Genomic DNA, 19,448 nt, shown 5'->3' with positions numbered 1-19,448 from the left:
TAAAAAATATTCTTTTCCATTATGGTTTATCCTAGGAGATTGGATATAGTTCCTTGTGCTATACAGTAGCACCTTGTTGTTTATCCATCCTATATATACTAGTTTGCATCTGCTAATCCCAAACTCCCAATCCATCCCTTTCCACCCCCCCCCCACCCCTCTCCCTTGGCAACCACCATTCTGTTCTCTATGTCCCTGATTCTGTTTCTGCTTCATAGATAGGTTCATTTGTGTCATATTTTAGATTCTACATATAAGTGATATCATGTGGTATTTATCTTTCTCTTTCTGACTTACTTTACTTAGTATGGTAATCTCTAGTTGTATCCATATGGCTGCAAATGACATTATTTTGTTCTTTTTTATGGCTGAGTAATATTCCATTGTATATATGTACCACATCTTCTTTATCCATTCATCTGTTGATGGACATTTAGGTTGTTTCCATGTCTTGGCTATTGTGAATAGGACATGTACTTGACTATTATTCTTAAAGTGTGGAAAGGCTACCATGAACTACCTGCATTTTCTCCTTAGGTTTTGGCACTGGTGCATCATAGCCCAAAGCAGGGGCACAAAATTGTTTTGTGGGCTCTTCCTGTGTGAAACTAGATTTGACCCACCAGAGACTAAACACTGCACCTAGATGAGCTAGGCTGCTGTTTCCAAATCAATACTCACCCACTGAGCCACACATGCAAATGCATTCCGTGAGCCAGGCTGATCTCAGCGCTGGAGGTCCAGTGGGGAGCTACACACAGAGGCTCTCTGTCCTCATGGAGCTTCTGTTTCCCTAAAGGAGGCGGAGAGAAGATAAATAAATACATGAGATAACTTCAGATAGTGATAGTGGTGATAGAGAATAATAAGGGCCAGGGGATGGGCAGGGGCCTTGGGAAAGACCTCACTGGAGGGGCGATGCTAGAATTTGAGAACAGAGCAGAGGACCCAGCTGGGTAAAGAAGTGGAAGAGGAGAAATCTTATGAAGGTCTTGAGCTTGTCATGTTCAATGAACAGGAACAAGAAGGAAGCCGGTGTGGCTGGAATGGAGTAAGAAGGGATTGAATGGTCGGAAATGAGGCTCGAGAGGGGCCAGAGTCCAGGTCATGTCAAGCCTCGGAGGCCGCGGCATTGGGTTTAGATGTATTCCAACCCCTGAGTCCATGGTCATTTGGCTTAGGTCTTTGTGTGATGTTCTAGATAAGGTTATAGGTTAAGGCTTCAGGCATATAGTACTCGCGGAGGGTGATGATGGCTTTGGCCCAGCCTCCTCCTTTCGCAGGCAGGGAGGTCTGGAGAGGGGCATTGACTTGGCTGCCCTGGGCTCTCGTACGTTGTTAGGGGCGGCCTGTCTGAGGCCCGTTTTTCCACGACCACAATATGCAAGGGGGTCCCCTTCAGAGAGTGAGTGGCGAGGGGGTGTCTGCAGTCCGAATCCAGGCTGGGCACACGATAGGGCAGTTGGGATTGGGGTAAGGGAGGGAGAGATGCTCAGCCTAGTACTGGAAGCTAGGAAGGCCAAGGCTGCCTGCTGGGAAACAGAAGAAGTGAAACAGCAAGCTGTCTGGGAGGGCAGGGGGAGCAGAGTAAGCGGGCTGGACCTCAGGAGGGGAGGGAGGGAACCAGACTCTGTGTTTCTGTGTCTGCTAAAATAACCAAGCGGCGGGAGGGATAAAGAATGTTTTCCATCTGAGCCACAAATTACACTGCGCTCTGCCCTGGGCTTCATCCATGCCTGTAGCCTTTGGTGCCGTGCCACGTGACTGCCTTGTACCCCTTTGCCAGGATTGCCTTCCTAGATTGAGACCCTTCCCAAAAGTCCGTCTCTATCTCTAGATGACTCTGGGGGTCAGTTACAGGTAATCCCACAGGGCTGAGGGGTAGGACCTGGAGGTTCTCAGCCCAAGAGGCTGTGTGTGCTTGGGCTGTGAGGACCAACACCGTGCCGGGGACTGATATCATGGTGACTGCAGGGGGGCCCAAGGTCAGTGAAGGGGAGGGATGTGCGGTCAAATGCTGGCCTCACTTTTGTGATCAGTCCATGAAGACTTCCTGGAGGAGGAGCTATTTTAGGAGAGAGAACTAGAGAGAGAGAGAAGGTGGTGAAGTTGGTGGGATCTCTGTTTCTAGAGTAGGTGCTGTTTGTGAGGGGTCTTGAAGACTCACCCAGCAGAGGGAGCACTGAACAGCTGTGTCTGAGGGCAGAGTGGGACCAAGTCACATAGGACAGTTATGTGGCGTCAGAACAGGAAGAGTGGCCCCCGGATTTGTGCCGTAGGAAGCATTGCCCAAATTGAACTTGGGATTTCCACGTCACTTTGACAAGGGAACTTCACTTAATGTGTCCTGCTTAGGGCCAGGGCCCCTGGTGGATGAAACAATAATGATGGTGATGGTGACATTAGGGAACAAGTGTTGGGTTATCTACACTTGTGTGTAGCTGCCAGGCGCCTGTGCCAGGCACAGTTCTATGCACATTGCCATGTGTCACCTCATTTCATCTTCACGGCAGCAATCTTGTATGGTGGGTACTCTTTTTGATCTCTTTTCTAGGGATGAGGAAATTGAGATGCAGAGAAGTTGGCACCACACCTGAGGTCACAGAGTCAATAAGCTCAAAAGCTGGGAATCCAACCCAGGCAGCTGCCTCCAGTCTAGACATTGAGAGGCTCCTGGGGCACCACTGGCTCTTCTAACCAGGTTGATTGGATGCCCAGCTCTAGCAAGGAGGAAGAAAAAGGGAATGAGGAGAAGGAGAGAAAGCCAATAAATGAGCAAAGAATCTTTTTTCACAAATGCAATTTTATGGTCCCATTTCACAGATGGCTGGCCCCAGCCCTGAACCTCACTATCTTTTTCTTCTTTGTTTTATTTAACATATGTCTGGTGGGCTCCAGAAATTTACAGCATAACTCCTACCAGTTTATAGCTTTTATTTAGTGAAAGTGGCCTGAATCCCATCTCCGCCCTCTAACACATGCCATCCTGGGAGTGGCTGAATTTATGACATTGGCTGCCTCAATTATGAATCTCCATCTGAAACTGGGCTGAGGGATCCCCCACGCAAAGGGATGCTCTCCGTGGGCCTGAGAAATGAAAATGCATAAAGCTCATTAACCCTGAGACCTGCAGCCACACAGCAGACCACGCTGTGGCCCCTCACCTGCTCCCAGAGCCCAGGAGTCCCTGGGTCTTCCTGGATTCCCGTCTCTGACAGTGTCCCAAGGACCCTGCAGTGGAAAAGTACCTTGCCGTTCTTCTCATCATCTCGTTCTTGCGAGTGTTTCACCCCTTCTCAATCCGCCATCCTCCACGTCTTCCATGTAATTTTGTCTCCTCCAACCAGCCAGGCCCAAGTTGACCCATCATGAAGGCATCCGGCACAGAAACTCGGGAGTGGTGCTTAACCAACCTTGAGAGCTTATCTTCTCGATAATGACACTGGAGCACGCTACTGCAATTTGACCCTTACTCAGACACAGTTGAACCCGGATCAAGACTTTTCTTTAGTTCTCCACCCAGACCCCATTTTATGTCAGCCTCCCAGTCCTACTCTTCCGTGGTACCTGCTCTCATCTGTCATGCAATTTAACCAGCCCTGGTTTACTCACATCATTATGATTTCCCTCAGAAGCCCCATCCAGGCACTGCCCACCCTTCCCATCCCCAGTTCTCCATGGTTTTTCCCCTTGAGCAGAACAGGGTTTGGCTTCACTTACTTCCAGGTCGATAGGAGACCTCCATCTGCTGTAATGGTTGGACCCCTTGTCTTAGGAAATCAAGGCAGACGAAGTGTCCCAGAAGACAGGGATGAGGAACTATCAGATTCCCACCTACCGTTGGCCTCGGGAATTCTAACAGTGTCCAGGCCATGCCCTGCTGGCCACCTGGCACAAAGAGGGACCCAGGCGAGGCTGGTTAACTGTCCCCAAGATTGTTTTCAGAGTTGAGGCTCATGAACTGATAAGAGACACATTGCACATTTATTGAGCTTACACTATGTACCTGCCACCGTGCTTAAATGCTAGGTATATGGAGATGAATAAAACCTGTCCTCTGCTCTCCTGGAGCTGACAGTCCGTGAGGAAGAAAGAAAATCAACAGTTACAGAAAAATTTATAGAGGGTGATGAGGCTGGAGATGTGCAGGGCCGGAACGATGGCATTGGCATTGGCGGTAGAGAGGAGAGGCATGGCAGATGGGGGGCGGGTTGTTGAAGGGGACAGACTCTGTAGGACTTGAGGCTGGTTGAGGTGACTGTGTGGGAGGGAGTAGCCCGAGTGAATGCCTCAGTTTCTGGCTTTGTCTGCTCAAAGGTTCAGTTCACTGAGTTAGGGAATATAAAAGGAGAAGAAGGAGGTTTAAGGGGTGAGTTGATTCATTCTTTGGGGACATTTTGAGCTTGGGACATCCCACTGAAGATGTCCACTAAGCAGTTGGACAGATGAGTTGGGAGCTCTGCTGAGAGCTCTGAGCTGGAGATAAAGATCTGTGATCCTCAACACGGTGAACAGTAAAGCCAATATTGTAGCCAGGAAGAGGGTATGGCGACGGGCTGTGCTAGTACTGAACTCAGCTCAACCCTTTGTTCCCAAAACTTCTTAAGAAAGTAGACTATGGCAGCTCTCTCTCTCCTCCCCTTCCATCCACTTTCCGATCGTTGTTTTTGCCCCGATATTCCTTTGAAACCTTCTCACAGGTCACAGATGACCTTCATGGCAAATTCTAATGGATGTGTCACGGTCTTAACTCTCTTGATCTGTTAAGAAAACATGTGTCCACTTCTTGAACCTTCCCTCCCCAGGCTTTGGTGGCACTACTCTTCTAGTTTCCTTCCTATGTTGTGGCTACTCTTTGGTCCACTTATTGTTTTAGCTGGCAGAGCCCTGAAGAGGCAGCCTCACATAGGAGGCTGGTGAATGCAAGCGTGGACTCAGACACGCTAGACTCCAGAGCTGCAACTTATTAGCTTGTGACCAAGTTCCTTAACCTTCCGGAGCTCACGTCCGCTGGCTATAGAATGGGGATAATATAACTTCAGGGGCTGTTGCAAGAATTAAATGAGAGATGTCTCAGACACTTAGCTGATTGTCAGTCACATCGTAAGCAATTTAAAGTGGTAGCTCTTATTGTTCTGTGTGCTTATAGGCTGAATGGCAATGCCCAGCGGGAAGGAGATGGTTTAAGAGTGTGGTTACCACAATCTGATCCCCTGATCAGCTGTATCACCAGCACCAGCACCAGCATTGCCTGGAACCTTGTTAGAAATGCAGAGTCTCAGACCCACTCCAGATCTACTGGATCAGAATCTCTGAGGGTGGGGCCCGGAGATTTGTTCTAATGTCTCAAGATGCACGCTAAAGGGTGAGAACACTGGTTTAAGGTAAGAAGGAGTGAAATCCTTGAGCAAAGTATGAGATCCGAAGGAAAGGTGGAGAGACTGGCTGTCCACAGGAGAGGAGGGACATCTCCCCAAGTGAGACAGGAAGGTCAGTGAGTTAACCTTCTCCCCTGCCTAAACTCTGCTACTGTCTACACTCTGCCCCCTTGTTACCCTGACCCACTGGATAGTACTAATGTGTTAATGATACATTATGACAGCTCCGAGCTTTTGCACCTGGCACTTTCTCTGGAATACCTTCATCTCTCTATTCATCCTGGAAAACTTTTATTTATTTATTTTTTGGCTGCGTTGGGTCTTCATTGCTGCGCACGGGCTTTCTCCAGTTGTGGCGAGCGGGGGCTACTCTTCGTTGTGATGCGCGGGCTTCTCATCGCGGTGGCTTCTCTTGTTGCAGAGCACAGGCTCTAGGTGCGCGGGCTCAGTAGTTGTGGCTTGCGGGCTCTAGAACGCAGGCTCAGTAGTTGTGGCGCACGGGCTTAGTTGCTCCGCGGCATGTGGGATCTTCCCGGCCCAGGGCTTGAACCTGTGTCCCCTGCATTGGCAGGCAGATTCTTAACCACTGCCCTACCAGGGAAATCCCCACTCTGGAAAACTCTTATTCTTTAATCACAAGTAAAATGTTTCTCCATCTTTGAAGTCTTCCCTTCTCCCTCTAGGCAGGTAGTTAACTCCCTCCTCTGTGTTCCCGTGACATGTGTCATATCATCTCATGATTTGTGTTTGTCTTTCTCAGTTTCTTTTAGTGGTTGGGGCATTCCTTAAGAGCAAAGAATGTGAACTATTCTTCTCCATATCTGCAGTGCCTAGTGCCAGAACAATGCAGGGTACACTTTTGATGTTCAGTGAATGCTTCCTGCATAGAAACAGGAGTAGTAATAAGTCACAGTTATACAGAACTTACAATTTTCCCAGTAGTATCACACATGTGGTGTACTCATTGAGTGCTCAGTAGGGCAGGTTTACCAGTTGTCTGATTGAAGATGAGACTATGAGGGCACAGAGAAATTAGATAATATGCCCAAGGTTTCTCAGCTAATAAAGAGGTGGAGACAGGGATGAAGCCCTGGTCTTGTATTTCCAAATGCACCATTTTCCCCTCTCCTTGACACTGCCCCCCAAATATTTGCAGGAACAGAGGCTCAATGTCTGAACGTTCTAATGGAAACCAGAGCCTATCTATTCACAACCCTCCGATTATTAGCTGGAGGGGGTGAGGCAGGTGACAATGATGGTGTTTGGCTTCCTGCCCCTTGTAGCGTTCCCCAAAGAAAGAGGACCACAGCTGGTTTCCTTTGAAGGCCAAATCCAGTTCTGTCCCAGGCATGATGCTTCCTGAGCAGTAGGCATTTATCATCTTCATTCTCCTTTACTGAGTTCAGAGCAGTCTGCATTGGTTTCACATTGGTGTAACTGAGCATCTCTTTTCTACAGCCCTGCTTTAAGTAAATCTAAAATGTTATAAAAATCTGGATTAAAAGCTTGGAGGAATCTGCAGATACTACCCCATCAAGGAGGTAGACTGTAACTCCCTACCCCTTAAATGTGGGCTGTACATAGTGACTTCCTTCTGAAGAGTAAAGTGTGACAAGGGGGGAAAAGAGTAACTTTACAGCAGGGAAACCTGACGAACACTTACCTCCACCAAGCGATCTAGGTTAACATCATGAGTGACAGGTCATATTATAGCCTGTCCCTTTGATATGATGAGATGAAAATGATACTTTACCTCTGTGGTCTTCCTCTCCCAAACCCATAACTTCAGTCTAATTAGGGGAAAAACTTCAGACAAGCCCATACTGAGGAACATTCTACAAAACCCTTGACCAGTACTTCTCAAAAATGACAAGGTCATCAACAACAAGAAAAGTCTGAGAAGCCGTCATAGTCTAGAGTTGCCTAAGAAGACTTGGTGGTTAAATATAATGTGGAATCTTGGATGGGACTGGAGCAGAAAGGGGATATTAAGTGAAAACTAAGAAAATCCAAATAAAGTGTGAACTTTAATTCATAATAATGTACAAAATTGGTTCATTGGTTGGAAAAAATGTACTCATACTAACATAATAGGAAAACTGGGTGCAGTGTGTGTGTGTGTGTGTGTATATATATATATGCACACACATACATATATGCACACACACACACATACTCTGTACCGTCTTTGAAGCTTTTCTGTAAATCTAAAACTATTCTAAAATAGAAAAGTTATTTAAAGCAAAGAAAGTAGAGGAAGGAATTCTCATATGTTCCTGGTGAAAATGCAAAAATAGCACGGCCATTTTGGAAAACAGTCTGGCGGTTGCTTATAAACCAAATATACACTCAACCCATGATTCAGCATTTCCACTACTTGGTGTTTCCCTAAAACCTATACTCACACCAAAACCAGTACAGAAATACTTCCAACAGCTTTCTTCATAATTGCCAACAACTGGAAGCAATCTAAACATCTGTCAGCCAGGGGTGGTTAAATGAAACATGACACATCCATACGGTGAAATAGTACTCAGCCATAAGAAGGAACAAATTTCTGAGAATGCAGCAGGGGTGAATCCCAAAAGCAGTGCACTAAGTGAGGAAAGTGCACTAAGTGCACTAAGTCAGACTCAGAAGGGTCCCTACTGTGTGAATTTACTTCCATGACATTTTGGAAAAGGCAACACTAAAGGGACAGAGAACAGGTCTTGCCAGGAGCTGGAGATTGAGGGAGGTGATGGACCACAAAGAGACATGTGGGCAGGATTGAGGGGGTGATGGTCCTGTTTCTTGATTGTGGTCATGGTTACATGACAATACATACGTGTTTGTCAGAACTCGCAGAACTGCACACTAATAAAGGTGAATTTTACTATATGTAAATTCATACCTTAATTGAAAAAAATACCAACTCAGGGATGATTGGCCACTTTTCAAGGTTGCCCTCCAAGGGATTTGCTTGAATAGTAGTCTCATCTACTGCGTTTACAGTGATTGCATTTCCAGCTGTTCAGTTTGTCAAAAGGACACTTGTGTGGTTTTATGTGGTTGTTGCCGTGCTGCTTCCTGTTTGGAGACTCAGAAGTGGGAGCCGTAGTCCAAGGACAAGGACACGAGCATGGACGACAGCTAGGCTCATGGCTTAACAATGGTGAATTAGCTGAGTGCTTCCTAGCCACCCGCTTCTGATATAATCATGAAGCTGATTAGACCTTACTTTTGTGTGATGCCTTAGAGTTGACAAAGCTCTCTCCCAGGCGTTCAGCCATGGGACCACACACGACCTCTGCTACGTTGGTGGGACAAGTGTTATCATCTCTGTGTTAAAAGGAGAGGGAGTGGCTGAGAGTTCTCGCTTACCTGTGTTTGCAGGTGCACTGGCTTGGTCCCTCCCAATTAGGGTTGGCTAATTAATATAAAACGCATGGCAATTTGGTGCAATAGATGTCACCATTTATACCTTCTACAGATAAGGAATATAATTACTTTACAGATGAGGAAATGGAGGTTCTGGGAATTTCCCAAGGTCACTTGACTAGTAAGTATTAGAACCAAGAGTTGAATTCAGAAGTTCTGGTTCCAAGTTCTCCTTTTCTTCTACCATCCCGTAAGCTGGTTATGTGACTTTCACGCAGAGCGTAGTTAACTGGATGGTATTTTGCCATGAATCTGCACGTCTTTCATGTGCCAGTGACTGGAGATTCTAATTAGCTTCTGTTACCAGAGCCAGTTATTATACATAAAGGCCACTTGACTCACTGTCATCTTTACTAGTAACTTCGGGAGCTTGGAAGGCAGCCTGTAATCTCTGTGTTCTCTCAGTGCTTGTGTTTGGAAAGTGTCTGAATGTAGGAGAACTGTGTGTATGTTGGAAGCTATCACTTCGAGAAAAAAGGGCTCATCGGTGTAAACGTGGGTGGAGAGTGATTTTTCAGCAAATACCAGAACATATATATCAAAGTGAGTATTGTTCTTTAAGATAGTTGCTTTGAGAGGACGTCGAATTCAGTTGCTTTTTAGTTATGCCTCATTTTTATGCAAAATAATAACGCCACCTTCCTTACTAGGATTAGCTCTGAAATCCTTCTCCGTGTTTTGTGGGTGGCAATGGAGCTCCTTCTGGGCAGGACAGAGACTTCTCCCCTCTGTGTCCTCCGCATCCGGCCCAGAGCCTGGCCCATCCCAGGCACTCAGACCACGTTTGTTGAGTAGAACAGAACCAAAACTCATTCTCCAGGACAGAGTTGTCACTGCGGGGTAGAGGCTGGGACCTCATCCTGCTTGGTCCCTGGCCTGAAGAAGGTGGACGACACCTGGCAGGAACCTTAGCCAAAAGTATCTCAGCCGCCCGGCCCCTCCCTTGGGTTGCTTAGTCATCGTCTACGATTATACTTACTTCTGAGCCCGTTTCATCTGGGGCCATGTTTCCTGCTGTCTGCTTGTATTTCCCTTCCCCCCATCTCTTCCAGGACTGTCCGTCTCATCCCTGAGGACCACTCTGAGCTTGGTCTCATCCTTACTGACTGCTTTCTCGCCCTTTCCTCTCATTTCACGGACCAAGCACAGGTTTTTTTACCTCTCCTTGCCCTGCTCTCCACTCAGGGAGCCCCACTGGGGAGGAACTGGTGACACAGAACCGGTAGCTGGAGTTCCCCCTTCCCTCCCCACCGCTGGTATTTCTGAGCACACCTGGTTTGCTGATCTTTAAGGCGGATCCTCTCATCCCCAGGCCAGAGAGCAGGAAAAGAGTCAGAGAATCATCCAAACCTTCATTGTAGTGAGAGAGGCCTCAGGACGAGCTCCACCACACACCCCTGTACTTCTTTTCATAATCCCTACGGGGTTATCATCTACCTGCCCATCTTCAGTTTTCCTCATCAGAATCTTAAAGGAAAATACCACTAGTGTGAGTGAAACTAAGAATGAATACTGGAAGAAAAGAGAAAGGCATGCTGGTCCCTTTTGACGTTTGGCCTCATTGGGAAGACTTGCTCCAGTCCTAATAGAAATAGGTTTTTATAGTTCCGTCTGTGCATGGTAACGACCTGCAGTGACCCTGTTCTCATTGCGTGATAGAAAGTCTGTTGGGCACAGAGTTTGGAGACCTGGTCCTATCAGGGTCTAGGAGAAACTGAGCATCCCTTGTTGACATCACGAGTAAATGAAAGCGCTCGTTACTGAAGGACTGCAGCCTTAATGCTCATTTCCACCCCCATTTAAGCCAGCTCAACCCTGTATTCAGCTCTAGACACGCCATGAGAAAGACACAACATTCCTTTCCTCAAATCCCCCCCAGGCTCACTCCCAGGATAACCTGCATTCCCAAACTGGCAAGCTTTTTTGGTGTGTGGGTGCCACCATCTCATTAGACTGGGAGTCCCCCAGGGGCAGTGACCATGTCCACTGTGCTCTGTCTCCCCACTGTGCCTGGCCCTACGGTCTGCACACAGTGGGCGCACAAAGATCTTTAGGAAGAAGCCTTCGAGGCCAAGAAGGCCCTTCGCCCATAGCACAGGCTTTCAAAGACTAGATGGCACCGTTGCTAGAGCTAGATCAGGTGTGTTCTGAAATCGTGGCGAGGAGGGAAGAGAGAAACCGAGCAGGCCCTGGAACTCTCGCTTGCTGACTTAGATTCAGACACGCTACAGAAGTGCAGGGGGCCCTACCTTGCCAGCATGGAGGGCTTTGCCATTTTCCTGGCATCCTCCCCAGCATGGCTTCAGATGGTCTCCACGGCAACCTTGAATTGATACAGTGTCAGCAGGACACTGTATCAATTCTAATTTTAAAGAACTGCAGCTCAGATGAATCAGGTGCCTGGGCTAAAATTATGTGGCTATTAATCGGCAGAGGTTTTTACCACTCATACCTTGTTGGCATCACCCTACTAGATGAGGGTCCCTAGGGGGTGCTGAAGGAAGATGTGGTCAGGGATATGGTGGTCCCAAGGAGAGCAGCCCGTGGACTGGATCCAGTCTGGTTCTCAGCCAGACTGACAGCAAGGCATCAGCTTAACCTGCATCTTGAATTGTCTGCATTTATGACCAGGGGAGAATGGTTGTTTTGGAGGAAACAGACGACAACACATACAGGTTGTTGAACAACAAAAATTGTGGGTAATTTGTACACTTAGGATCTAAGGTCAATGGTCGATGTTTGATTTAAATGATGATCTGTTTTAGGATGCTGCCCTGTGGTCGTTTGTATCTGTCACCTGTCTCTTGTTTTCACCTGCTTCTCATTAAAATAAAAAGGAAACATATAAAACCATCCTGTGCGTAAGCCAGGATGGGGGTCACGACTGTGACCACTTTACAGATGAAGAAATAGAAGGTCAGACACGTTAAGAGACACATCGAAGATCGCACCGCTGATGAGTGGTTGAACTAAAACTTCAGCGCAGTATGAGGCTGAAATCAAATATTGTCCTCTTTTCACCACAGATTTTCCAGGCTACCTAAAAATCACAAAATTAGGAGGGCTGTTGTTGATGTGGAGGGTAAGGCATCACGGACTAGAAAAATACCTACATAGAGTGATGAATGATTGCTAATATTCACATTTATGGGAAATCGAGAGACATTTTGTATCTGTTATTTGTGGCGTCTGACAGTCACTGTTCTCCTGTTTCTCCCCAGGATGATGCAGATAAGCTGACCTGGAAAGATCGTCTCCCGGGTTACTTGATGAACTTCGCCTCCATCTTGTTCATGGTAATTTCCTGGCGGAAACACCTGCTCGTGACGTGTGCATGTGGATCCTGCTGTGTGAACGCTGGGGGTGTTAGTCTGTTATGCTGTGGGGACAATGAGGGACTAGTGAAGACGAAGCCACAGTCCTTCCAGAGGGACAGCATCTCCCGTGATAGCCAGGCCATTGCTGCTCTTGGTTACCCGAAGCGGGGAAGGTGATTCCCTCAGACAGAACATCAGCCCTGGGAGGGTCAGTGGCCTTCAGTGGCCATAGAAGTGGGGGGCTCTGTCTTCCCAGCCTTGACCACTGATGTTTGCAGATGGAGTTTCCAGGGGTGGGTTGTGAGAAGGTGTCTCCCACGTCGCGGCAGATGGAGACCTTGGAAGAAGGTCTTAACCTGTGCAGGGAAGGCGGCTGTAGAATGGTGGCAGCCTGTTGGAGCTGCAGGCAGGCTCTCCCTGGTGGCTGGTGGAAAAGAACAGCTTCTGGAAGCCACAGAAGACAGCCGGCTCGGGCTCTGTAAGCCTGATTCTTTAGCCTCCCTGTAGTTGCTGTGTTTTATTTCCCTGTCTTCTCCCTGAGAGTTTGGAAGAGCCCTTTGGAGAGACCCAGATGGTCTCCACTGTGTCGGAGAAGGTGAGGAATGGGTCTGTGATTCATATCTGACTTGATCAGTGAAGTGGTAGTAAGTCATTCCTGGGAGCCACGAGGGGTGAGACAACAGGAACTGAAGCGAGGAGACCTCAGGAAGGGGAAACTCAGAGGACTGAGCTCGGGGCACAGAGACACCTGCCCCCTGTCTGTGGGGGGGGACTCCTTCTAGTATTCAAGATGGGAACCTCTGTCCTTACAGCATTTCCAAGCAGGACTACACGTTAGTTGTGGGGTTGGGGAGGGATTGCTTGTTCCAGAAATTGGGACTGAAATTATAATAATTTTCTAGACCCACTGGCCAGAGGTAACTCTGACCCTGGCCTGAGGTTACTATTTCCATTATTATTGCCATTGTGATTATTGAGGACAGGAACCGTGTCCTAACCTCAGAAGTTTAAAAAGTGAAAGATGCATGGGCACCATGTGCTTCAACACTTCTGAAGTACAGAGGTGCTGGGTGCCTTGCCAGAGCTTAGAAGTCTACACTTGCGATCTCCTCATTGCTTAAGAAGAGTGGAATTTATTCAAGAATATGTGGTGAGTTGCAGTGTGTTAAGCTGGAATGGTATAAAGTTTAATTTAGCACTTCCAAGCCTCCCACAATACGCATAATGTTGTCAAGGAGTTTATTCATTCATTCAGAAAATATTTCATGGGTGCCAACTATGTGCTTGACACTATTCTTAGGCATTGGGCCTAGAGTAGAAACTAAAATAAAATAATCTGTCCCTTAAGGAGTTGACAGATAACAAATACGTGCATAAATAAGAAAACAGATAAGTAAAATAGACTTCCATCTCCAGCAGTGGTAGGTTAGGATATTTGTAGCATCCCATCTTGCTGAAAGTAGCAAAAAATTGTGGATAAATATATTTTTCAGTCTTCTTAAAGCTTGAAGGCCTGACAGGATAGTCAGGAATACTAGACTGAACTCTAAAGGAAAATGGGACCAAGGAAACAAATATCTGGGCACTAATGCTGCTTTAACCTTGAGGACATTTTCCCATCTAGGCAAACTAGGGCTTGGGCTTTGGTGGTTTTTATGGGGCAAGGAGGATGGAAATCAGGGGGTATGACTGGCTCAAAGAGAGCTTCTAGCAGGAAGTCCTCACCAAATTAAATTGGAACACCAAAGGACTACACTCTCAGAATGAAGATGAATAACTAGCCACCCCCCGCCCCCAACTCTGGGACTTCAGAGAAAATTGTTATTTTCTAAGTAGAATAGGGAGAAAAAGGGAAACAAAAGCCCTGTCCCCAAGAAGTGGCTATGGGCAGTCCCCATGGTGGATTTACAGCTTGGTTCATCACAGGAGAGGATCGGGAACCTCAGGTTGTGGACTTGGTCTGGAACTAGCAGTGCTCCCAGGTGCCCAGCAGAAGCAAATACAAGTTCTCTCTGGAGGAAGGCAGATTCATGCTAGGCCTCAAGAAATCCCCCAAAAGAATTTTCAAGGGCAACGAAGAGAATACAACCAATTACACAAGAAGCTAAAGCACCTTGAGAAAGAACAATGAGGACAGCAAAGACTAAAGATACTGGAAATACCAGTTACAAGTTAAAACATCAAGCTTGAAAAATCTGCAAAGAATAAGAAACTATTGAAAAAAAACGGCTTAGAAGATTTGAAAACCAACCAATAAATCTGCTAGAAATAAATAAATACATGAATATGAAATACATATATATGAATATAATACATTCTACATGTATATGAATGTTGTATGTATTATACATATATATAAAACAACAAACTAGACACAGCTGAAGAGATAATTTGTGAACTGAAGTATAGGTTAGAAGAAATTATCCATAATGCAGCATGGGGAGGCAAAAGATAAACTATAGAGAAGAGAAATTAAGAGATTTGGAAATATTGATAGAATGAGATTTAACATACATTTCATTGCACTACTGGACAAAGAGGAAAGAGAAAAGTTAATGAATGAAATACAATGACTGATGGTTTCCTAATCTGCTACAGAATTCCAACCCACAGATTGAAGAGTCCCTATGAAACCCAAGCAGAAAAAATAAAATAAATCTACATCTAGATTCATCATAGTGAAATCACAGACTATATAAGACACAAGAAAAATCTCAAATGCAGTCAGAAAACAAAAGACAATTGACCTTCAATAAAAAAGCTGTTAGATTGACCATTGATTTCTCATAGCAATTAGAAATGACATGTTATCTTCATGTGCTGAAAAGAAAACAATTACTAATCCAGAATTCTATAACCAGGAAGAATATCATTTAGAAATATCATGAGGATAAAATAAAGATATTTATAGACAAAAACTGAGAGTTTGCCACCAACTGAATCTTTTACTAAAGGAATTCTAATTACGTGTTTCAGATATGACCCCATATGGAAAACCATAGTTTTAAAAAGAAATGAAGAACAATCAAAGTGATAAATAAGTGGGAAAATCTGTATGAACCTCGACTGTGAAAACAATAATGATGACGGCTCATGGGATTAAAAATAAGGTAGAATTTAAAATATACACAACACTAATCTGTAAGTTGGATGGGCAATAAATAGAACAATAATGTTCTAAGGTCCTTGTCTCCTTGATGATGTATATGGAAGAGCAAAGGCTAGGAAGAGTCAAGACACTCTTGAAGAAGAATCAGGAGGGATATGGTGCTCCACCAAACAGAAACTTATTATAAAACAATAATAAGTATGACAATGTGGTGGTGGGGTGGAAATAGGGAATTAGACCAATAGAACAAAACAGAAAATCAAGAGTCAGATCTACGCAAATGACAACGCATATAAGTGCAGAAAAAGTAGACCCCAAAGAATTTCATCATGGGATGTAAAACAGAGAAAAGTCAAGGATGACTCTGAGGTTTTTATCTTCCAAAGGCTAGAGTTATCCCTAGGAATCCTGGAGTTGCCTGCATGATGGATATAAATCTGGAGTTCAGAGGAGATGCCCAGGCTGGAGCCCTAATCAGATGGTAGAGATGGTATTTAAAGCCATGAGATTGTATGAGATCCCCAGGGGAGTGAGGAGAGAGAGAGAAAAGGTCCAAGGACTGAGTCCCAAGATGCTGTAATGTGAAAATTTGGGAGTACGAGGAAGAGCCAAAAGAGAAGGTTGAAAAGTAAGAGCCAGGGGAGAGGGGAGGGTCCCCGAAGCCAAGAAGGTATTGTAAGGGGAGGGCCATCACTTGTGTCAGATGCCACTGATAGGTCTGGGAGGGAGAGGATTGAAAATAGAAGCTTATCTACTGCTTGAGAGAAGACCTTGTAACATCATCATGATCACTGTCTACAACAAGTAGACATCACTATTGAGACACACTGAAAATCAGGTCAATGGAGGGGTATCTCCTCAATGTTCTAATTTTTTAAAAATTCCGTGGGTGGGGCTTCCCTGGCAGTCCAGTGTATAAGACTCCGTGCTTCCACTACAAGGGGCATGGGTTCGGTCCTTGTAGGGGAACTAAGATCCCCCATGCCGCATGACGTGACCAAAAAAAATAAATCAATATTTTAAAAAAATTCCATGGAGACCTTCTAAAGCTAGACTCGAGGGTGGGAAAATTTTTTTGTGTCGTTCAGAAATAATAAATGATTATCTCTTATCTTCCCTTTCGGAACCCCGCCGAACTCCAAATCTTGATACCAACAGGAGATTCTGTATCAGAATCAAGAACTCATTGAGGCATCTCACTCTGCCTGGGGTCCCCCAGCTATCTATAGCCAGCAGGTGTTGGGAACTGGGAGTAGAGTGGTAGGAAGATCACCTCGTGCAGGCAGGTGCTCTGGACTAGTCCTGGCCTAGGCTTGTTGACTGAGATCATCATGACTAGCATTCCTTTCTACTTTCAGAAGTATTCCAGGTTGGGCAATAAATGATGTAGTCCCCTACCAATTTGATTTTTTTTAAATCCTTATTTTGCACTAACATTTTCCCATTTTTTTTTTCCATTTTTTAAAAAACCCAGTCTTCTCGAGAAAGGGGCTTGGCATTTCCCTAGAACAAGGTGTGGAATCTGAGATAAAGGAGTCAGGATGGTGTTTATAAAAGAGTGTTTTTTGTTATGGAATTAGTCAAAGGCATCTATGGCAACGAACTTGAGTATCCGATATCATTTCCTCCTTCACCCCCTGTGATGAAACCCTGGCAGAAGACGCCAGGACCACGACGATGAGGAGGGTTTTAGTGATGCCAATCTGTCTTCAGTTGGGGATATTTTTCATGGGGTGACGAGAGCAAAGAAAAGCCCAGCGCAGTGTCCATCTTCCTCACCCGTGGGAGAGGCCAGGATGGACAAAGATGAATTTTCTCTTTCTTCTCCAACCCAGTGTGTTGAGCTAAAGTTTCCTTCCTTTTTGAATTAACCCTCTTTTTGTTTCCTTTTTATGTGGGAGGGGATCACCAGAGGCAATGTCCTGCCTCTAGAGCTGGGTGCCTGAGCTTTACTCCCACGCCCAAGACAATCATTGACTTCTGTTTGTATCTCGGGAACCAGCCATCAGAAACCCTCCTCCATCACCTGGATTATCACCGTGATCTCCTAACTTGTCTGCCTGTCTGTTACGCTGTCCCCCGACAGATCATCAGCCTGTTGATCTTTTTCAAATAAGTCACGTTACTCCTCTGCTCAAAACTCTCTAAAGGCTTCCCATCTCGTGAAGTGTAGAAGCCGACATCCTTATATTACAGTTCCTCCCCTCCAACACCCATCTTCCACTCCCACTCTCCCCCTTCGCTCACTGCTTCAGCCACCCCCCCTGCCTGAACCCCCAGCTCTCCGATTTCCTCCTTTAGGTCCTTGCTGAAATGTCACCTTCTCACCTATGCCTTTCCTGACCCTGCCCTGTTTTATGTTGCAACCTATCTCTATGCTCCCGTTTTGCTTTATTTGTTTCTAGAGTATTGATCGCACCTGACATACTATCTTTGTTACCTGCTTATGAGTTTGTCTGTCTTTCCCCACTAGAAGGTCAACGCCACGAGGGCAGAAATTTCTGTCTGTTTTGTTTGCTATTGTATCCCTGATACCCAGAAGAGTAACTGGCACACAGTAGGGGCTCAAGACATGTTTCATGAATGACTGCATGAGAAAATAAATTAATTAAGCAGGTGCCAGAGACAACTTGGTATGTCAATGACAGAGTTGTTGGTGTGTGTATTTTTTCAAATTGAGCTACTACTGTGGGCTGTGCCCTCAACCGGGCCGCTCTCCCACTGGTTCAGCAGGGGTTGCTCTGCCCTGTGCATTTTACTTGCTTCTGCTTATTCTTTCCTCCAAGCCTTCCCATAGGAAATGGTCCCACAGCTTCTTCTGTGGCGTTTTCTCTGACTAACCCCCCTGCTCTCTGCCCAGAACATTCTAGAAGCTCCTGAACGGAGGCCCATCACTCTGTCCAGCTGCTACTAGGCTCATCCTTGCTGTCTGTGTGCCATGGTTTTCTCAGCTTCGACTCAGAATGCAAGTCCTGGAGGGTAGGGACCAGACCAGCTCTCCTTCCCATCTCTCTCTTAGTGTGAAATTAGGGCTCTGGACTCTGTAGCCTGACTTCCACTGCTATTTGGCTGTGTCCCCAAGTAAAGCTATGGGATTCAAACAGCAAGAGCCACAAGAATGTATTGTACAACCCAGGGAATATAGCCAATATTTTGTAATAACTGTAAATGGAAAGTAACTTTTAACAATTGTATATAAAAAAGGTTGGACGTGGATGATCCCTAAATGCTAAAACTCAATTCCTACAGTGATCTAGGAGGCTAGGGTTGTAGTCTATGCCTTGTGACCTTGAGCAAATTGCTTCACTTTCCACGCCTGTTTCCACATCTGCAAAATGGTCCTGGGACTGGGTCTGGGTCGGTGCTCTCCAAGCTCTTCTGGCTTGAAAACTGTGAATCTTGAGGTGCTTGTGGGAAACACCAAAGGAGAGGTTCAGAAGTGGATTTCTATAGTGGGATGGAAAATCAAGATCAGAGAAGTTAGGATGGCAGAGCACAGCATCCGAGAGCTGGGGAGGGGCATGGAGGTGCCAAGGAGGTGGGGGGATGGGGAAAGGGCTTCCCTGAGTGAGTGGAGCAGTGCCTCTAGAGGAATAGGAATCTTGTTAAATTGCATATTCTGAGTCAGTAGGTCTAGACTGGTGCTTGCCATTCGGCCTGTTTCTCTAGCTCCCAGCTGAGGCAGCAAGTCCAAATCACACTCTGAGTGGCAGGGAAGCGTGTTCTTACCCCAGCTTGGCCTCTTAGAGAAGGAGGATAGAAGCTGATCTCCTCCCCACCCCCTGAACCCCAAGGCAAGGGATGTTTCTGGCATCGTTGTTTTCCCCAGTCATCCCCCCACACCCAACCCCAAATAGACACACACACAGTCGCTCTTCGATGCCCTGGCACGCCCCGCATCAATACTTCCATCACTGATCTTCACTGCAAAAGTGATTTTGGGGGAAAAGAATCTCACACCACATTTTCCAGGCCCATACTGTCTGGCAGTGACAATCCCAGAGGACAGGGAAATGCAATGTCTACATTGTTGGAGGGCGGTGACGTCATGTCCAGGTTTCCCCACGTCCATGGTAGTCATCCCTCCCCGGTCCTGGAGGCTGGGGTTCTGCACCCACCTGCACCCCCATCAAAGGAGGGGCCTCCCCATGGAGTGTTTTTCCCATCTAACCTCTCCTCCGCCCTGACTGACACACACACACACACACACACACACACACACAC

General features: G+C 46.2%; 1 protein-coding gene across 3 annotated transcripts in view; it reads left to right on the top strand.

Annotated features, from left to right (window-relative positions):
- ANO2 (anoctamin 2) overlaps positions 1-19,448 on the top strand; it is a 344,349-nt gene that overhangs the window by 242,748 nt on the left and 82,153 nt on the right. For all 3 annotated transcript variants that reach the window (XM_036865660.1, XM_036865658.1, XM_036865659.1), the window contains one exon: positions 12,020-12,094. In XM_036865660.1, coding sequence (XP_036721555.1) covers positions 12,020-12,094 — 75 coding nt within the window. The remainder of the gene's footprint in view (positions 1-12,019; positions 12,095-19,448) is intronic.

Source organism: Balaenoptera musculus, chromosome 10 (assembly GCF_009873245.2).
Source record: "Balaenoptera musculus isolate JJ_BM4_2016_0621 chromosome 10, mBalMus1.pri.v3, whole genome shotgun sequence".
NCBI lineage: Eukaryota > Metazoa > Chordata > Mammalia > Artiodactyla > Balaenopteridae > Balaenoptera > Balaenoptera musculus.
The sequence above is the reverse complement of the archived record's forward strand: the minus strand, read 5'-3'. Positions and strand labels throughout refer to the sequence as shown.